Below are 22,904 nucleotides of genomic sequence, written 5' to 3' on the forward strand. Positions count from 1 at the left end.
TGAATGCAAACAATACTGTTTAATCGAATAAAATGCGGAATAAAATGCGGAATAAAAATGTGAAACAAAATTCAAGTTAAATAAAACTTTTATTAAACTTGAAAGGTGTTACAACTACGGTATCGGTTACAAGGGATTAATCTCAAATCAATTATTACAAATCTAGAATAAATTCGACATGAACTTTTTCTATTTTTGCAATTAAAAGATCAAATGCTAAATGCGATTTGAGATTAAGTTCTAGGGATTTTAATCCGCTAGATTGATACACAAAAACAAGATAAATAATTCTAGTGGATTGGATTTAACTTTTCAATCTAGAATTTTGATCTTGAATAAAGCAGATGAAGAATAAAATGTTGTGCCTTTGTTTCTGCTGCTTTTTCTCTTGACTTGTGTGTTCTGTATGAATTATTGCATTAATATCTTCTGCTGTGTTTTTGTTGTTTAAGTAAACAGAACAATCCAGTTTACTCAGCAAGACTTTCGGCAAGATAATCAAATGAACTGGTATGACAATCCATTTGAACTGGTAGGACTTTCGGTGAGACTATCCTCTTGAACTAGCAAGACAATCCCAATAGCTAGCAAGACAATTAGAATGAACTAGCAAGACTTTCGGCATGACTATCAATTGTCATACCGATTGTCATAGTAGTTCAAATCAAATTGTCTTACTGAATTATTAATAGATTTTAATCTAATAATAATTCTGAAAATCCTTAATATTAATTCTGAATTAATTAATCAATTAATTCAATTAATCAATAAATTAATCTTTGCAGATATAATTTATTTTCTTAATTAAATTATTTGATTTAATTAATTAATAGAGAATTAATACTAATCTTGAGCAGCAACCATTCTTCTAAAAATCTTCTGAAAATTACTATCAATTATGAATCAATTCCACCACTTCAATGTTGACACTCGATGTACTGTCTGGTTCATGAGTGACTAACTTCCGTGACGTTTCTTCAAGCCTTGACCTTGATACTCTTGATTTTCTTCAGACTCAATCCTTGTAATTAATTGATACCCTGACGAGATCTCTGTCACTTGATTAAATCCACAATCTTGATTTATATCACTGAGGCTTGATCAATTTCTTGAGCTTCTTCCAGTGAATTAAGTCTTCAAGTTTGTAGATGAATAATGTTTCTTAACCCTTTGACAGATGTTACTCTGTGAGATCTCTCTGACGATAGATCCACTATTTACTTATTACATTCTTATTTGAGTTGAGTTAAATCCTCGAATATACAAATAGGCTATGCCATATGCCTTTCAGTTTGTTCTATAGAGAAGTGACATCTCGATAAGTATAATGCCTTATCGAGATCTCTGAGTTCTCTATAGGTATACTGACTTGTCGAGGTCTCTAGATCATTGCATGTGAAGTGATTTGTCGATATGTCTGAGATCTCTACATGTAGAAATGACTTATCGATATCTCTGAGATCTCTACATACACATTTTGACATGTCGGTATCTCCAATTCTTAACATCTTCATTTGACTTGTCGATCTCTGAGTTCTCTACATACAGAAATGACTTGTCGATATCTCCAGTTTTCTACATCTTCATTTGTCTTGTCGATCTCTCCGAAACTTCTCTATAAGCCATTTTGGAATTCTCGATAAGTTGTTTTGGACTTCTCGAATGATTTCTCGATATAACTTGATATGTGACTTGTCGATATCTTGACTTAGAATATTTTTCATAGAATAGTTTTATTTAACTCCAATCTTCTACATTTTTCTCTGAGGAATGATCATGGCTTGATCTTCTTCCAGAGTTTATTCCTTAGCTTGAATCTGTTCACAGAAAAATCCTCCAGTCTAATCTTCTAACCTTTTTACAGACTCAAGAAATACAATACATAATACAAAATTGATTATCAAACAACTAAATCTTATGTTTGTCAATGTGACTTAGTCTTGTTATTATACAGTCATGTATTGCACAATAATCTCCCCAAACGGTGAGAAGATTGCTTATCACAAATTCATGCCTGATAATAAGACTAATCCCAAGCTAAAATCAATTACATAAAAATTGACAGATTGACAAGTACAAAATTTTATACATTTGATGATTACATAAGTTCAACAATTACAACCATCAAGTAAATTTTTCATAGTCTGGTTCTTTCCTAATGAGGTCCTTGAGATTTACTAGTACTTGAAAATTTTCAATTATTTATGTCCCTCTTAGGGATTTCACCAGCTTGAGTCATTCATCCAATGAGTAATTATTGAGGTAACCAGTCCTGGAACTTGAAAATCTTCCAACTTAAATGTTTAGAAAATGTCCATCTTTAGAGATTTTGCTCAACCCCCTTGCCTTAGTTCACTTGACCTATGTTCAAACATCTCTATCCCCTTGGCATATTGTCTTTCCCTTTCCTCATTCCCAGCCTTTATCCTAGCATGTCTTTCATCCTTTTCTCTCAGCCTCTCAGACATCACAACCTTCCACATCCTTGTACTTGTATCCTTGTCCTTCATTAAGCTAATCACCCTCTTAAATTATGTGGTTGAGAGTGTTTCCATTACTTCCCTGCCAAGCAAGATGAATGAGCCATCCAAATAGTAGATTTTCCCATAAAATAAAGGGATCCTCGACTTCTAAGTACTTAGATCTTAAATCTTCATGTTTGTGGTGTCGGAGAAAAATTATAGAGGTAAAATTTTCTTCAGCCATGGATTTATTTTCTGCCTTTATTGTATCGCTTAATTTTTTTGAACCCAAATGCAACTTTATATCTTGTACTTGTGATAAATAATTACCGCCAGAAGTGACCAAAACAACGAACGACAAACTTGTAATATTTGTCATACTAAATCTGAATTAACACGAAAATTTTAAACTTTAATTTATCAATGTAAATATTACATAAAATCGTACTTAATCGGGTGCGTTAACAAGTATGCAATAATCAATGTATATACCATTATTATCATTAATATTATAAACAGATCTATATATAAAATGATAAATGAATTTTCACCCACTATACGAACGTCTGCGTATGCAGGTTATCTCCGACCAATATTAAGTTAGAGTGGACAATCTTGTATAAGTTAGTTATGGGCAAAAATTTATTATCCGATAGTTATGTAATTTATAAATTAAGGTTCCCACTATATTTCGGTATTACCCAAAATTAAATGGTACCATAAATTATTTTAATAGGCGGTGCTCCGACCATATAATTAAATTATTAGTAGAGGATGTGGTGTAACCACTTCTACTCCGGTCATATATATATTTAAATTATCCATAGATGTTGTGACCTCATCTATCTATATATGTATATTCAAAATAAAATTATACCCTCACAGTTTCGGCATAGTTTCGTGCTGATAACGTGTTGTAAAATACTCGCTATATTATAAACACTAACTATGGATATATAAAGCAAAGAGATAAATGCGAAGCAGTAAAAAAAGTAGATGTTGTGTGTTTTGTTCATTTCGAAAAAAGTTATTTATAGCCAAAATAAGAAATAAGAGACTTTAATGTAATGTAAAATTTCCAAGTTTAAGCCAAACCTTATAATTTAATGTTTGACCATAACAATCAATCAATTTACAACAGAATTGATTTTAAGTCCCGACAATGATTACTGTGGTCAAGTCATAACTCTCCAAAGAGCCAAGACGGAGTTCTGGCCTATTATTGATACAAATGTCGAGTCATAAGTCGTTTGAAGTGGAAAGTTTTTAAGGCAACATTATATAACTATTTGTGGAGTTCAAGAATCAATCAAGACATGACTCGTAGAGTCCAAGCACTTTGTATTATCAAGAAATAAAGAAACGACTTAAAATACTTGAATTTCCACTTGTAGAAATCGGTGAAGTCTACATTAAAAAGAAGCGGAAACTTATTATTTCCAGTACTCTTGTTTAACTAACAACTGCAAATACCAGGTGGTGGCCTTATATGTCATTTTGACATAAAAAATGGTCCAAATTGTCATCTCTGAAAATTAAGGCCCTATCTGTCACTTCATAACAGAAGTTCGTCTACCGTTTTGACATTTTTTTAAATGTAAAACAGAACTTCGTGAACCGTTAAGCTTATAGGGAAGGAAGTAAAATGCTAAATCATCTACCGTTTTGTGTTTTTTAAAAAACTTATTATTGTGCTAAACGGAACTTAATTCACCGTTATGATGATGATTTTAATAAATAAAGGAGAAGACTATAACGGAGGTTAATAAACCGTTTTCTTGTTTTTAAAATAATGAAAAAGTAAAACGTGGTATCGTCTACCGTTATGCTGGTGATTTTAATAGAATAAAAGAGAAAAAAATGTAAAACGGGGATTCAAGAAACATTTTTGTACAATATTTTAGTATCAAAACGGAACACGATGTGCCGTTTTACTCAAAACGTTATTTAAAGAACCGTTTTGCCTGTTGAACTTCAGTAACTTCTGTTCTTTACAGCAGCTACTGGATTTTTTTAAATTTTTTACTAAAATACATCAAAATATTATAAAAAACTTGCTATTTCATGAAATTAAACCATATAATTAAATTGACAATAAAAACACACACGAATACATTAAATTGATTAATAAAAATCTTCAAATTCAATACATTTGTTGGCAACGTTATTACTAAACAAATCACTAAAACAACTCATTTTTCCCCTTGGGTGCTTGAAAATCAATCGCATTTTGATACCTCATCGACTTCCTTCTTCCTTTCTTTTTCTCAACATCTTTGTCATGTATCACGGTTGGAAAGTTAATACCCGTCGGCCAAGGAGAATCTTTTTTGCTCGGAATGGGTTCGAAAACACCATTGTAAACCATCGATACATTCTCTAACCTATAGATTTCGTCAACCAACGATTCATGGCTTGTTAGGTCACACAACACTGTAGAAGGGGGTTGAATACAGTGTAAAATACAATCAAATCGATTTTGAACACAAGTAACAGTAAACAGATATATTCAATATAATAAACTCTGTTACAATGGAACTGTTCTCTCTCAGTGATGAACAAATATCACGAGAGCTGCTAGGTTACAATATATGATCTTCTCGATAATGATAACATATATAGTGTAAACCTATGTCTGTGTTTATATAGTACACGATTACAAGATAACTTCTAATAGATATGGAATATAATTTTGTCTCATAAAATATATCAATCAGATATCTTATACAATTCTTTTAGTCCTCTAACTCTTTCCATGCATATATTCTTTTGTATTAGTCTCGATCTTCTTTCCTGTGAATCAACTTCCTTCTTTAACTGTAAGTCCTCTCATACTTAAGTTCTGATATCCATCTTCCGATATTTATCTTCTGATAATCTAAGTTCTGATATCCTTAAGTTCTGACTTCCAGTAAGTACTGATTCCAGTAAGTACTGATATTTTCTGTTTGTTAAGATCTGAAAACTAAACATGAAACATATTAGACATGACATCTCAAATATATATAACAATCTCCCCCAACTTGTAAATTATGCAAAATATACAAGTTAATAGATTTGATGATGTCAAAAACATTTAAGTTCAAATGCAATAAGAGTTTAATAAGACTATTAACTACAACTTACAGTCCTTGTAGCTTTACCAACTTTACTGGATCAATCTGAATCCATAATAATTCTTAACAAAATCTCTTACCAGCTTGTCTTCAGCTTTCCTCAGAACTTCAACTAACTGTGCTTTGACCTGCATCAGTTCTTTACCTTTACTATCATTGACATTCATTGACTCACTTGCAATGGTTTCCATCCTTATCACTCATGTACCTGCATTTCTCTCATGATCTCTCTTTTGTTGCATCAAGGTCTCACCTTGGCTCCTCACCCTCACACCCTCACCTTCACCATCTAAGGTGGGACTCCTCACACTCACTTTTACCGGTCCTGAAGAAATGGACTGCATAGGTTCACTATTTTCCTCTCCTTTTTCCTGGGAGCAACCCAGACTCTCACTTATTTCACTCCCTTCCCTCAATCCTAGGAGTGATTGCACTACTACTAAGTCTTCTGCATTTGTAAGAATTAAAGATATTTTAAGCTGTGCAGAGACAGTCGACGGATAAGAGATATCCATCGGGGTAGTAATTTGGCTAACCGATGGATGACTGTTGTTAGGCACATCCGTCGGGATACAATCACTACTCGACGGATGAACAATATCCATCGAGTGAGTAGAAATGAATGAGTTTGGAGTGGAAACTATTGTGGACTCTGTGCAGATTGATGAAAATTTTGGCACAGATGTCTCAACAGTCTCAGAAAGAAATGGCAAGTGAGCCAACAAATCATCTAGAAGATGATGCTCACTTTCTTGGATTTTTGGCTTCTCCAAGAGAGTTAAAGATGGAGAATTTGGAAGTGATGTGTCTATCATGTCAACATCGAAAGAGTGTGTGGGAGAATTTGGTGTTTCAGGTGCTTCAATTGTTAGAGATTTTGGTTGTGACTCCACATTTATTGGAGCCACATCAACCTGACTTTGAGAAGGTGCAGTGACTGTGTCTTTAGCACCAGTTTGCACAATGTGTGAACCCTGTGCATCCCCAAGGGTCTTTGATTTCTTCTTTCTAGTGTAAGTTTGGGGTGAGCTTGTGTCCCTTACCCTTTTGGCTTGTGCTCTTGGCTGAGAGCTATGTTCAATAGTCACATCCTTTTGGGAGGATGCAACTAGTAATGAGCTTATATCATTATTAAGCACTACAGTTTGTTGGGAAACTGCAGTGTGGCTAGGCTGGGAAACACTCACCTCTCTAATCTTATCCTTAGGGTTTCTTTGATGTTCACCCTGTCCCTCACCTTTCTTACCCACCTTCACACTCCCCTCTTTTGGTTTGGTGGATTTTACAACTGACATCTTTTAAGAGACACCAGCGGGGGCTTTCTTTGTCTTTGTTTTTGAAATTTTGGATTTGGTAGCTTGGGTAGGCAACTGTTGGGTCAATGACACAGTTGCCATAGCTACACTAGAATTCAAAGAAGTTTGTGAGGTTGGAAGAGTAGAGACATTTGAATTTACCTCACTTACCTGAGGTGCCTCCATAACTAGAAAATAGAAGAGTGGCACCTCTTTGTGATGGTTTGCCCTGTTCAAATCTGCAATGATTCTCCTTTCTTGACCCCAACAATCTAATTTGTTGGTTGGGTTCTCAAGCACAATATCCTCAGAGAGGTGGTAAGCAAGCATCATTAAAAATCTAGCATAGTAAACATTTTTACCCCTCTTATTTAGCTCCCCTAACTTAAATTTCAACTCAAATATGACAAGATCACTAAAGTTGAAAATTTTATCAGTTACTAGCATGTAAAGCATGTTTAGCATAGAGATATTAACTGAATTAAAATTGCTAATTTTACCAGAAAATACCTTAGTGACTACATCACATAGATAACTTCATTTCTTCCTAAGACCCAACCTCCTAATTTCACTTAATTTAGAAGTAGAGAGTGCATAGCCCATGAAATTAAGCATATTAACAATGTCAGTGTCTGTGTGCGGAGAAGTTAAAGTATTATTAGAAATTTTGAAACATGCTTTAACAATATCACTATTAACACAGAATTCCTTACCTTTAATACTGAAAGTGATAGTCTTATCAGTTGAGTTGTATGTTGCAGTCATCCACATTTCTTCAACAACCTCACAGTAAATGGTGGGTGATTACAGCATGGCATAGTTGAGTTTGCAGTTCTTCACAAAATCCATCATTTTGTGGTAGTCGCCAGACTGCTGAATGCCCTTGTTCACTAAAGCCGTGAAGTTGTTCTTCTCATTGATAAATCCAGTTTGAGACATGATCTTGACGACTGGTGCCATTGTTAGAGAATGAAAATTGCAGAGAGAGAGATGATAATTGCTTTTGAGAAAGAGAGAAGTTATAGCAGATGATTTGAGAATGATGAAAGAAAAGCAATGAAAATGAATTATGCTTTTATGCTATCTCAAAAATAACTGTCAAAAATAATAAAGTAAAATAAAGTAACCAATAAGAATTGCCCAAAATAGCCGTTTAAAAATAAACTGTAAAAATTCCATCAATTATCCGTGATGTTATGCTTACAAACTGTAAGTATACTCGATGGATAATGTTCAGAGAATCAACGGCTAAGAATAAGATAATTCGACGGATGAGGATAAATCAATTATCCGTCGAGACATAAAATATTCCAGAAAAATAATTGATTTTATTAATGTTAGGTCACACACACTGTAGAAGGGGTTGAATACAGTGTTTATCATAATCAAATCGAATATAAGAACACAAGTAACAAAAAATAGATTTTATTCAACACAATAAATTCTGTTACAATATGGAACTGTCCTCTCTCAGTGATGAACAACTTATCATGAGAGCTACTAGGGTTACAATAAATAATAACTTCGATTATGATAACACATCTAGTGTAAACCCTATGTATGTGTTTATATACTACACATTTACAAGATAATCTCTAATTGATATTGAATATGATTCTGTATCCTAAAATATATCAATTAGATATCTTCTTTTCCAAGTCTTCTATTTTCCATAAAAATCTTCTCCATGCATATCTCTTCTTTATTTAGTCTTGATCTTCTTTCCTTTCAATCAGCCTTTCCTTAACTGTTCGTCCTCCAGCACTTAAGTTCTGATGTCCATCTTCTGATAATTATCTCCTGATAATTTAAGTACCGATATCCTTAAGTTATGACTTCCAGTAAGTGCTGATTTCAGTAAGTACTGATATTTCATGTTTGTTAAGATCTGAAAACTAAACATGAAACACATTAGACATGACATCTCAAATATATCTAACAATCTCCTCCAACTTGTAAATTAGCATAATATATAAGTTCAATATATATTTGATGATGTCAAAAACATTAAGTACAAATACACATGAGAATTTGACTAAGAAACTACAACTTACAGCACTTGTAGCTTTTACCATCCTTAAAGTCTGATATCAACTTTAGCCTGTATGTTCTTCAGAATTTAATAGTTGTAGTCCCTGACTTGGCTTCATTATGTGATCTCTTTAATATCAGGAGTTGTCCTGAGATAATTTTTTAAAAGACATCTCTCAGAATATGCAAGTTCATTCAACATCCTCCTTTTGGATTCTTTTAGCTCAGCTGTATCTTCAGTTATCTGAAAGATAGCAGCTCTGAGATCATTGATCTTTGCCTTTCTTATATCCTCATTAAGTCTGATATAATAGGCTTTGTCTGATTCTATGTTGAATTCAACAGCCCTATAACCCAGAAAGGTAGTAATAATCTTTGCAATGTTAGGCTTCATTTCAACAATTTTTCCATCATGAACTCTGTACTTAGGATATTATGAGTTGTCAGACTTTATCCTGTAAAGTTTCTCCTGTCTCTCAATATTATACCTTAAGAATTTGGCAGCATTATTTGTAGACTTGTTCTTTACTTGAAGCAAATATAACACATGTTCCAATTTTTCATAGTACTTCAAGTTAATAGCATCCTGCCTAATCTGGAATACCCTCCCATCTGTCATGAAATTGAACATAACCTGTTCTTTCAGTGCAGAGTGGTAAACCATCTGTACAGACTCCAATTGATCCAATCTTTCAGAAGTTGTGCCTATTCCTGGTTCAGACAGAGATGTAGGATCTAGAGTTGTGTTTCTTACTCTTTTTTCATCAGCATTTCCCAAACCAGTTTTATCTTTTGCCTCCTTTCCTAAAATCAATCTACTCTGAAAACCTCTTGATGTACTCTTCAGAGTTTGAGCAGATTGTTTAGCTTGGGTGAATCCTGGTAGAGTAGTTGAAGGTTTAACATGAGCAATGTCAGAGGTTATTCCCTTATCTCCTGATGTCAAGCTAACTTGAGTTGTGTCAGAGGTTGCTTGCTACCTTGTAGCATCTGAATTTACTAACTCCTGACTTTGAACAACTTGAGCTCTATCAGAGGTTGTTTGAGAATCTTTCTTGTTCTTCAAAATCAGATCAGTATCTTCATCAGCATCTATTTGTTCATCTATAGTTGGCATGTAAACCCCTACAGGTTTACCTTTGCCCTTAAACTTTGGATCATACTCCACTTGTGATTTGACTTTAGATGCCTCAGCACTTGTTCTTGCTTTAATCACAATGCCTTTAGCCTGTGGAGGTTTCTTTGCTGTTGCAGAAGCTTTAGACTTAGATTGTGACTTATCAATTGCAGCTTTCAGTCTAGCTTCTTCTTCTTCCAGCATTTCAAGATCCATCCCTGGATTTTCTTTAAGAAACAGCTTCTTTGAGATCTCTTCATCAAGATCTTCAGGATTGACTAGAACTTGTTTACCTGAGCTTGATTTCTTGCCAGCATCAGAACTTAGCCTTTGACTTGTAGTTCTGTCTTTCTGTAATGAAGAGCCTTTGCTTTTTCTTTGACCTCCACCCTTTTCAGAGTTTCCCTGATCTTCATTTTTATCATCTTTTTCTTTCTGTGATTTAGTAGACTTGCATTTGGACTTAATTACTTTCTCCCCCTTTTTGGCATCATCTGGAAGAAGCAGGGAGACAAGCAATTCCACATAATTTTGAAGTTCATTAAGTTGAACTTGTTGAGCAGCTTGATTTTGTAGAAGATCAAAAATTTGAGCTTGCTGCTTGTCTTGAGACTTTTCAATATTTGTTAAACGGTCAAAGTTAGGCTTGAAAAACTTCTGCTTCTCTACTTTGATTATCGGTCAGTTATATAGACAAGGGAAGACCAAGGGATGCAGGGAATGTGAAACGAAAAGAAGTAAAGCCTCGCCTCCCTAGACCGATGAGTAATTATGACAGCCATTAGAAGCTTAAAACAGGAGTTAATGAGCACACGAAACAAGTAACAATTACTACGAGTACCACTAACCCAAATTATTTTTGACTGTTTATATCTCACCCAAACATATCCTGATTTTAAATATGACTGTTTCAAATTTAAGCACAAATAAGTCAAGTAAAGAATCAGGATTTAATATCAGAACTTAGACTTATATCAGAACTTAACAGTCATCAGAACATGGCTCCTTAACTCGAAAAGTGAATGTTTTATTCCTGTAATTCTTCACACAAGTACTGATATGGTTTCATTAGAAACTTAATCATCAGAACTTCCATCAGAACTTGTCCCCAGAATTTATGCAACGGACACTTAAACTGTTCATCTAAAACAACATTTATCACCACAATAATTTTCATCATTCATATGGAGTGTATGTGTGTGTATTAAGCTAAATATCAGATAAAGAGTAAAGTCTGATTCACTTCAGTACATCTTAGAAATAAGGCATAACTAAGAACTTTGCTCAAAATCTGTCATTAGTCTGAAGTCTACTTTAGAATGAGTTCATGTATGAGTCCACCTCAACTGTTTTGTGCTTATTTTATGCATCTTTTGAAATTCCATTTTACAGTGGCTTCTAAGTGTAAGTGAGTCACGACTACTTATCAGAATTTATGTTGTTATAAGAGTATTTCTCCAGTAATCAGAGAATGTGAAAAGTCACCAAGAGAATTTTATTTTGCTTTTCTAATGCATATAACTTAATACCAGCAATGCACTTGGATCTTCCCTTCCACATTTTTACCTAGATCTCAAAGGAGTACCTGATTTTTATTTCTTTTCTTTTCTTTTTCTTTTGATAAGTGAGGCTTATCAGCACTTAGTACATCCATCAGATTTACCAACATCAAAACTTAACATATAAGAAGCATTATTCTAGTTTTTGACTTAGTAACAAGATACACAAAGTAAACTTTAACTAAGCTCAATATCAGAATTTGCTTGTGTTAAAAGATTTCCACATAAACAATTACTTCATACATGGGATCTTTAGTATATTAAAGACTACTAGGTCAACATCTAGCACAGTTATCCTCATTGGATTGAATAGTCACAGAAACAGTCATATCACTATCAGAGTTTAGAAATTCACATCAGACAACAATCAGCACTTAAAAAATTTCTAATTAAGCACAGAATACACAAAGATAGTAATATCTGTAAATACTGATCATAAAGTCTGATATATCAGAACATAAACTAAACAGATTTAGAGAAAGAACCTGAAACCATTCTAAGTTTATTTACCAGTCTTGTAAAAGTAGCTTCACACAGTGGTTTTGTGAAGATATCTGCTAGTTGTTAATTTTTTGGAACAAAATGCAATTCCACTGTACCCTCATCAACATGTTCCCTTATGAAGTGGTACCTAATGCTGATGTGCTTTGTCATTGAGTGTTGAACTGGATTACCTGTCATAACAATAGCACTTTGATTATCATAGTAAATAGGAATTTTAAAAAATTCTAACCCATAATCCAGTAATTGATTCTTCATCCAAAGAATCTGTGCACAACAGCTTCCTGCAGCAATGTATTCTGCTTCTGCAGTTGATGTGGAAATTGACTTATGTTTCTTGCTAAACCAAGAAACTAATCTGCCTCCAAGAAATTGGCAGCTTCCACTTGTGCTTTTCCTGTCAATTTTGCATCCTGCAAAATCTGCATCTGAGTAACATATTAGCTTAAAGTCTGATTCTCTAGGATACCACAATCCCAGATCAACTGTACCCTTAAGGTATTTGAAAATTCTTTTCACAGCTGTTAAGTGAGGTTCTCTTGTATCTGCTTGAAATCTTGCACAAAGACATGTAGCATACATGATATCAGGTCTACTTGCAGTTAGATAGAGTAGTGAGCCCATCATACCTCTGTAATCAGTAATATCTACTGATGTACCAGTATCCTTATCCAATTTTATTGCTTGCATTCCAAATTTCTTCAACAAATTTCTGGTGTACTTAGATTGACAAATAAAAGTTCCTTCTTCATTCTGCTTGATTTAAGGACCCATACTTGCTTGGATCCTTTGGCCTTTTTAAGTTTGTTAGCATTTGCAGCGGATTTAATATCAAAGTTTATGCTAACATACTGTTTATCATACCTTATATCAGACTTTGCATCAGACTTTACACTACAAGGAATTAAAGCAACTTTCTTCAAAGAAGGTTTTTTTTTATAATAATCATAGTATAAACTATGATATTCCTTACAAGTATAAATGGAATGCCATAAACTTCCACAATGAAAACAAAGATTTTGTGGCTTAAACCTAACAGACTGACTCTTAATTCCTGACTTAGGAGGTAAAGAGTTTATATTCTTATTCTTCCTGCAAAAAAAAGTAAGATGGTTAGAGTTTCCACAGTTATAACATTTCTTTCTAGGAGCATTAGGAACAGGTATATAATTATTGCTTTTATTCACACCTTCCTTTCCATTCCTATTTTTTCTAGATGTCTTAACCTTGTTGACATTCCTTATTTCTTTCAGCCTATGCTTAAGCTGCTTCTTTTTCATTAAGCCTATGTTGAATTCAGCTGGTTTATCCTGTTCTAATTTGTCAGAAGTTGACTTCTCCTTAACTTCTGACACAGACTCTTTCATCTTTTCAGAATCAGACTTTACAGTTTTAGCTACAAACTTAAAAGGATTTACCTTTGCCTTAACAGTTTATTTAACAACAATTGGCTCAATTTGTTCAGTTCCTTTTTCACTTTTATCATCTCCATAACCTAAGCCCTCTTTCCAGTTTCCACTACTTAATAAATTATGAGTTGTTCTGCCAGAGTTAGTCCAAGTCTTGACAATCTCTTTTTCTTTTTCTAACTCAGTTTTTTAGAGATTTATTCAATTTTAACAATTCATCTCTAACATAAAAAGCATCATCTCTTTCTTTCTGAGTTTGATGGAACATAACTAACTCTTTTTCTAAATAATTATTCCTTTTCTTAATAGCAAGATTTTCAGAAGTTAATCTTTCACATGTTAAAGTTTGATCTCTGTAGCTAATAAACATGGTTTTAAGATATAATCTCAACTCAGTAATATCATCAGTATGAAAGGCATAAGTTGTTTGAGGTACCTTTAATTCAGCAGTTTCAGGGCTGCCATCTGCATTTGCCATTAAAGCATAATTCACCTCATCTTTAGAATCTGAAGAGTCTGTCCAGCTTTTCTTCTTTGTGACAAGTGCCTTGCCTTTGTCACTCTTTCTTTTCTTGCAGTCAGGAGATATGTGGCCTCTTTCACCACAATTGTAGCATTTGACATTTGATTTCCCTCCTCTGTCAGACTTTGCACTTTTTTCTTCATACTTTCTGAACCCTTTCTTATCAGTAATTCCACCTTTCTTGAAATACTTCTTTCCCCTTCTGAATTTCCTGTAGGCTATCTTTGTGATACCCTTCACCATAAGAGCACACAATTTCATCATCTCTTCATCAGCATCTATTTCAGGTAAACTTTTAGTTTCTGAATCATCATCATCAGAACTTGATGATTCCGAATCAGACTTTATGATAAGAGCTTTTCCTTTGCTTTTCTTTGACCAACTTATCCAGCTGTCTGACATAATCAGTTAGAGTAGATGCAGTTTCATTCTTCTTGTGCAAGAAATACACCCAAGTGTACCTTGTGAACTCATCCACTATAACCATAACATAATTCTTCTTTGCAATAGACATGATATTGATTGGACCAAATAGATCAACATGCAGTAGGTGATAAGGCTCAAGAATTGAAGATTCAGTTTTGCTCTTGAAAGAAGATTTTCTTTGTTTTGCCTTTTGACATGAATCACAAAGGCCATCAGGAGCAAATACTGATTTTGGCAGTCCTCTCACAAGATCTTTCTTTACAAGCTCATTTATGTTGTTGAAATTTAAATGAGAGAGTCTTTTGTGCCAATTCCATCTTTTTTCAATTGATGCTCTACTCAACAGACAGATTGCAGAACCATCAGAACTTGTTGAAAGTCTGGCTTCATCAATGTTACCATGCCTGTAACCTTTCAGAACCACTTTGCTTGTAGAATTGCTTACAACTTCACAGTGTTCTTCAAAGAAATCCACATGATAACCTCTGTCATATATTTGACTTACACTTAGCAGATTGTGTTTAAGTCCAGAGACTAGAGCTATTGTTTCAGTGATGGCATTTCCAAGATTGATATTGCCATATCCCAGAGTTTTTCCCATATTGCCATCTCCATAAGAAACTCCTGGTCCAGCTTTCTCCACAAAGTCTGATAGCAGGGCTTTATTTCTATTCATATGTCCTGAACATCCACTGTCCAGCACTAGGATATCTTTCCTGTTGCCCTGCAATCACAAAGACCACTATTGGTTAGTTTTAAAGACCCATACATGCTTCTATCCTTTAGCCTTTTTAAGTTTGTTAGCATTTGCAGCGGATTTAATTTTAGAGTTTATGCTAACATGCTATTTATCAGAACTTATATCAGACTTTGCATCAGACTTTACACTAGAAGGAATTAAAGTAACTTTTTTCAAAGAAGGTTTTATTTGATAATAATCATAGTACAAACTTTGATATTCCTTACAAGTATAAATGGAATGCCATAAACTACCACAATGAAAACAAGGATTTTGTGGCTTAAACCTAACAGACTGACTCTTAACTCCTGAATTAGGAGGTAAAGAGTTTATATCTTTATTTTTCCTGTAAAAAGAAGCAAGATGGTTAGAGTTTCAAAAGTTATAACATTTCTTTCTAGGAGCATTAGGAATAGGCATATTATTATTGCTTTTACTCATACCTTCCTTTCCATTCCTATTTTTCCTAGCTTCATTTACCTTGTTGACATTCCTAATCTCTTTCAGCTTATGCTTAAGCTGCTTCTTTGTCATTAAGCCTATGTTTACTTCAGCTGGTTTATCCTGTTCTAATTTGTCAGAAGTTGACTTTTCCTTAACTTCTGTCACAGACTCTTCCATCTTTTCAGAATCAGACTTTACAGTTTTTGCTACAAACTTAACAGGATTTATCTTTGGCTTAGCAGTCTGTTTAACAACAATTGGCTCAATTTTTTCAGTTTCTTTTTCACTTTTATCATCTCCCTAACCTAAGCCCTCTTTCCAGTTTCCACTACTTAATAAATTCTGAGTTGTTCTGCCAGAGTTAGTCCAAGTTCTGATAATCTCTCTTTCCTTTTCTAATCAGCTTTTAGAGATTCATTCAATTTTAACACTTCATCTCTAACATATAAAGCATCATCTTTTTCTTTCTTAGTTTGATGAAGAAAAACTAACTCCTTTTCTAAATAATCATTTCTCTTTTTATAAGCAAGATTTTCAGATGTTAATCTTTCACATGTTAAAGTCTGATCTCTATAACTAATAAACATGGTTTTAAGATATAATCTCAACTCAGTAATATCATCAGTATGGAAGGCATAGGTTGTTTGAGGTACCTTCAATTCAGCAGTTTCAGGACTGCTATCAGCATTTGCCATCAGGGCATAGTTCTCCTCATGTTCAGAATCTGAAGTGTCTGTCCAGCTTTTCTTCTTTGTGACAAGTGCATTGCCATTATCACTTTTTCCTTTCTTGCAGTCAGGAGATATGTGGCCTCTTTCACCACAGTTGTAGAATTTGACATTTGAGTTGTTTCCTTTGTCAGACTTTCCTCCTTTGCATTCAGACTTTTTGAACCCTTTCTTATCAGAACTTCCACTTTTCCTGGAAAACTTCTTGCCTCTTTTAAATTTCCTGTAGACTATCTTTGTGATACCTTTCACCATAAGAGCACACAATTTCATCATCTCTTCATCAGCATCCATTTCAGGTAAACTTTCAGTTTCAAAATCATCATCATCAGTATATGATGACTCTGAATCAGACTTTATGATGAGAACCTTTCTTTTGCCCCTTTTTGAGGCAGCCATTTTAGGAGATTTCTCCTCAGCCTTAAGAGCAACTGTCCTTGACTTTCTTCCATGCCACTTTCTCCTTTGATCCATCTCAAGTTCATAAGTCTTGAGCATACCATAAATTTCATCAAGAGTAGTTTCAGTAAGGTCATAGTTGTCTCTTATGGTAGTAGACTTCAAATCCCAATTTTCAGGAAGAGCTAAAAGGAATTTTATATATGAATCTTCAAGATCATATTCCTTGTCCATCAGTGACAGATCATTCAAGAGTTTGACAAACCTGTCATATAAGTCAGTTAATGACTCATCACCTTTTGAGTCAAAGTGCTCATACTCTTGAGTGAGTATAGTCCTCATGTTCTTCTTGATTGCATCAGTTCCCTGGCATCTTGTCTCCAAAGCATCCCATATCTCATTTGCAGTCTTGCAATGAATTACCATATTTGACATGACATTATCAATGGCACTATGCAGCAAATGCCTTACCTTTGCATCCTTGGCAATGGATGAGATATCTTCAGTTGTATACTCACTTTTCTCCTTTGGTATGGTCTTTGCTGGTTGATCTACAACTACAACAGAGAGCTTGGTTGGCTTATGCGGTCCTTCATTAATTCTGTCAAGGTATTCTGGATCAGTAGCTTCCAGAAACATAACCATCTTCACTTTCCATATGGGATACTCAGAAGGTCTCAGTATGGGAACCCTAATAGTCTCATATCGACTGTGGATTTGATTGTTTTTAGTTTCTTCAGTTTTGGTGGGCTTGGTTGGATTTTCTATTTTTTCAGACATGATTGTTTGGATCTTTACTATATGTGTGTTAACAGATAGGCTCTGATACCAATTGTTAGGTCACACAACACTGTAGAAGTGGGTTGAATACAGTGTAGAATACAATCAAATCGATTTCGAACACAAGTAACAGTAAACATATATGTTCAATATAATAAACTCTATTACAATGGAACTGTTCTCTTTCAGTGATGAACAAATATCACGAGAGCTGCTAGGTTACAATGTATGATCTTCTCGATAATGATAACACATATAGTGTAAACCTATGTCTGTGTTTATATAGTACACAGTTACAAGATAACTTCTAATTGATATGGAATATAATTCTGTCTCCTAAAATATATCAATCAGATATCTTATACAATTCTTTTAGTCATCTAACTCTTTCCATACATATCTTCTTTTGTATTAGTCTCGATCTTCTTTCCTGTGAATCAGCTTCCTTCCTTAACTATAAGTCCTCTCGTACTTAAGTTCTGATATCCATCTTCCGATATTTATCTTCTGATAATCTAAGTTCTGATATCCTTAAGTTCTGACTTCCAGTAAGTACTGATTCCAGTAAGTACTGATATTTCCTGTTTGTTAAGATCTGAAAACTAAACATGAAATATATTAGACATGACATCTCAAATATATCTAACATGGCTCAATTTCAAATACGCACAACATGCTATAACAGGAGAACAAGGAATACGATACATTTGCCATTTCCCACAAGAACACAAGTACTCGGGAATCCTAACGGTATGCTTATTCCCCCCCCTTCTGGTCAACTTTCCTAGTGACTACTTCAAACAACAAAGAATTTTGATCATAAACTTTAACACTATGACCCCTAGCACACACAATGGACCGACTCAACCTCTTGCTTGCATGATTAGTAAACAATCGACCTTTAGATAAATCGGTTGCAATTTCCAAACGCTTTTCATCAAGATACTTAACCATCTTCAAAAATAGCGCTCTAACCAATGAACTAATCAGGAGCTTTCTAGCATCAAGGATCGCGTTGTTCCAACTTCCCGCATGGTTGGTGGTCATCATGCCATAATGTTTCCCTCCATCATATGCTAAAGATCATTTACTTAATGGTTTATCCTCAAACCATTTCGCGTCCTAGGCTCCTCAATTAACAATTATTCCCATAAAAATTCAAACTTCTTCTCTTGCACCTGAGAAGCTAACTCAACTAACCCATTTTTCAATCCCTTTCTCCTATGTGCAGTACAAAAATTTGCATCCAAGTGTCTAATGCAAAACCTATGATGGTCAAGGGGCTCGTACCATCCTATATGTCGCATAGCAGCAATAATACCAGCATGTCTATCAGAAATGACACAAATCCCATGTCTCCTACCTGCCACAAACCTTCTCAATCTATCCATGAACCACCCCCAACTAGAAACATTCTCAGATTCGACAATAGTAAATTCAAGTGAAAGAATATGACTAAACTCATCCACTGCCACATCACTCAATAGCACACCCGGATATGGACCGTATAAGTGAGTCCCATCTATATGTATGATAGGCATACAATGCTCAAATCCATAAATGCATGGTTTGAAAGCCCAGAAGAGTCTCTTGAATGTCACATCCTGTTCCAAATAAAGACATAATATACTCGTTAACTATAAAAAAAATTACATAAATATGGAAAATCATTTAAAAATCTATCTGATACTAGTATAAAAAGATAGAATACCTCTAAGCTCCCACGATTTTCCATATCATCCTCCTTAAAAACCCAATCAACCTTGGTTCCCACATTAAAACATTGCAATGCTTCCATCAAAAAAGGGAGGTCTTCATATGATCAGTCCCAAGATCCATGTTCCTCATCCATTGCTAGCTTTTTGGCATCTCTAATCTTCTTTCTTCCCGGTTGGTAACCAAAAATACTTTTCACCGTAGCTATCAACACTTTTTCCTTAATCATGGGATCGACTATGATTTGATCCTTAACTAGTTCAAGAATATCATGAGATGTCACATTAGGATGGTCTTGAGTAACGGTGGTGCACAAACATGTGTGTGGTCCCGAAGTTTCCATAATTTGAAATTTCCCAAGTGATTTTCGCAACCTAGCTTATAAACTCCATTCACAACCACTATCCTTATTCTTACAAACCACGATCCAATACACATCACTTGATCTAACCACCTTAATCTCTTGATGATTCCGGATATGAAAATCTCTAACTGTATGCATCAACACTTTTTTTAGTCGAATATCATCCCCTCCCTCAACTCCATTGGCTCCAATGTCTCCTCCCGTGTAATCAAAGCAGTCTCAACAACATCATACACATCCAATCCTCTACTACTAACCGTATCACCACCAATATACATACTACTAGTAGTTTGACAATCAAAACTGCTACTTCCACTCCTCTCGGAAACTTTCGAACTAGTTTCAACAACTCTCGAACTTGTTTCAGTCAATGCACAAGTTGATTTTTTTTGTAAATAAATTTCAACAAATAAAGGAGGTCCATTCGAAACAATAATTCCAAACATCATCTCAACATAATCATCATCATCAATCGGAATAATACCAAATTTCATATCATTGAAATTTTTCCATCGATAACACAACTTAAAATCATACAAACTCCTATCAATTTTCAATTTCAAAAATAATACATCACGCAAATTATTAAAATTCATAATAGAATCGAGTCTTACTTGCTTAGAAATCGGTTTATCATATACGTAACCCTCTAATTGAATTTGTTATATATTACCATCAGTATAAATCCACGCAATCACCGTAACCGATTGTGCTCCAGATCCGAACCCGAAGCCATTAATAAATCTGTAAGAATTTTAATAAATATTTATATAAAATATTTAATCTTGATATTTTAATTTTAGGTTTGCAAAGTGAGAAGCAGGAAACAGTTGTGTTTGCAAAGTGAGAGACACAACATTTGTGTTTGCAAAGAGTGAGACAGTTGTGTACGTCTGTTAGGTGTGGTTACAAATAAGAATACAAAACAGAACTTCATCCCCCGTTCTGCCATTTATTTTTATTTTTTTAATTATGAAACCAAAACGTGACATTAAGGAACGTTTCAGGGTTAGTTTTTAAAAACAAATAAAACGGGACACGATGACCCATTAAGGTTTATTTTTTATTAAACATTCAAAACGTAATACGAAATGTCGTTTTACATTATTTGTTTTTTGAAATTTCTAAATAGTGTAAAAACGGGGCACAAAGACCCGCTAAGTGTTCAAACAATCAAAACGGGGAATACAATGTCGTTTTATTTTATTTGTTTTTTAAAAGAGGTAAAATGGAAGACGAACTATCATTTTGTGTTATATACATCAAAATGTAATTTAATGTCCCGTTTTGCTTCTATTGAATTATACTGTGCTTTTTAAACATATCTCAAATTCCCTGTTTTCTAAATAATAAATTTCTTAACCAACAAATATGAAAACTAAAAATAAATTTCTTAATACAACTATACCAATAACACAACCAATAAAATTTAATACAAACGAAATACAAAATGAACTAAAATCAATATAAAGTTTGAGCCAAATAAGCAACACAGTATCTCCAAGTCTTTGTTTTTACAAGATTTCAAAAGTAAAGTCCTATAAATAGTGAAAATAAGCACAAACAACTCCATCATCTGCATTTTTCAATATCCACATAGTGTCTATAATCCACAATTCAGTCCATCATCTGCATAAAAAAATATATTTTTTAAATATACAGTATAAATTAGGAAATACATTTGATAAGTCACACACTTAAACAGTTAAAGTTACAATTAAGATGCATAAATATACACAATTAAATACACACACTTAAGAACATAAAGCTAAGCTTACTCTCATTTTTTCGCGCATATCTGCCCATCTGTTCCACACTTTGGAGGATTACCGTTCTCTTTGAACACCGTTTACCTTGAGAAGTGTAGAATTGTCCATACTTCCCAGGACGGTCCTGGGAACTCTGGTCCCGGGAACTCTTGTCCTAGGTACTCTGTGAAGATGTAACATCCGTACCGGCATCAGGATCAGTAGAAGGTGTAGGTGTAACATGGAGACTGAATGATGAAATAGAGAAATCCATAGCTACATGCTCAGTAGGCCGGTGAGAACGATGTAGAGGAGGAGGCTGCTTAGTGGAAGGATCCTCGGTACGAGGCTGCTCTGTGGAAGGGTCCTCGGTACGAGGCTGCTCGGGAGTAGGAGTCAAACCAATATCAAAAGGGGGAACATATCCATACCTATCCAAAATCTGAGGATCATGCTGGACGCGACTAGATGATCCCGACACATGAACAAAAATAGTATGAGAAACAGAATCACGTACAGGAGAATCCCGATCATCGCCAAGATCCGTAGCCATAAGATCAGTACGAGCATGAGTAGATGACTCGGGCACATCATGAGAATCAGTATGTAATAGAATACTATCATCTTCAAGCTCTGCAGCAACAGGATCATCGCCAACCAAAACCCTAGCTCGCCTACCAGCAGCAGCTCGTCCACCGCTGCGTCTACCTCGACGGGCCGGTTGCTGCCTCTCCTCCAACTGCCTAGCTCTACGAACCCACACAAATATCTCATCAAAACCATGTAATATGTACGCTCTGACAAAATCACAACACTGGTCAGAATAACGTGAAACATCAGGAAGAACATCCTGTGTCCGCTCAGATATCTGCTTGAACATAAGATCCTGAAAAAATAAACAAAGAAAAGACACACATGTTACAAGATTCTTGTATGAAATAAAGAAACTAATAAAGCATCTGTAATGAAACTACGAAAGCAAAACAACATATTCAATAAATTAAATGAACAAGAAAAAAATTACAATGCGATGATTAAATGCACCAACACGAGAAATGAATCTAATAGTCCTCTCCAATTACCAAGGATGGTACTCAGGCACTGAACTCTCGGCAACAATCGCATCTCCAACAAACAAATGATCTAAACGATGCGCCCATATAGATATGCTAGATGCATGTTTCTGAATCCATCTGATTTTGTCATTGCCCCTCAAGTTTGTACTATGCTCTGCCTCCGAGTAAACAACATCAACTGGTATAGTCTGCACAAGCCCAAACTGTCTAGCAACTCTATCAGGGCAGTGAAGCTCGACTAAGAAAATACATATCAAAGGCCCGCAGTAGCGCCAAATACGCTCACCAGTGAAACAATATGCAGGAAGCTCAGAAATGACATCAGGAGAGTAAGGCTGCCATGAGATGGTCTAAGCCCATCCAATAACGTCCGAATAGCTGAAAGGGTACGACCACCCGTACTACTGTAGGAATGACCATGAAGCCACCTATAACGACATTACTATAAACAGTCAGTTTCATATTTAAATT

At 34.7% G+C, this 22,904-nt stretch overlaps 1 protein-coding gene across 1 annotated transcript; it reads right to left on the reverse strand.

Moving 5' to 3' along the window:
* Nucleotides 1-18,671: 18,671 nt before the first annotated feature.
* LOC141714286 (uncharacterized) lies at nt 18,672-19,327 on the reverse strand. The gene is made up of 2 exons (XM_074517815.1): nt 19,241-19,327; nt 18,672-19,133 (listed from the first exon to the last, which is right to left on the reverse strand). Exons 1-2 carry the CDS (start codon nt 19,325-19,327, stop codon nt 18,672-18,674), a joined length of 549 nt encoding a protein of 182 aa, XP_074373916.1.
* Between the last annotated feature and the right edge of the window lie 3,577 nt (nt 19,328-22,904).

This window comes from Apium graveolens, chromosome 3, assembly GCF_009905375.1.
Source record: "Apium graveolens cultivar Ventura chromosome 3, ASM990537v1, whole genome shotgun sequence".
Classification (NCBI taxonomy): Eukaryota; Viridiplantae; Streptophyta; class Magnoliopsida; order Apiales; family Apiaceae; genus Apium; species Apium graveolens.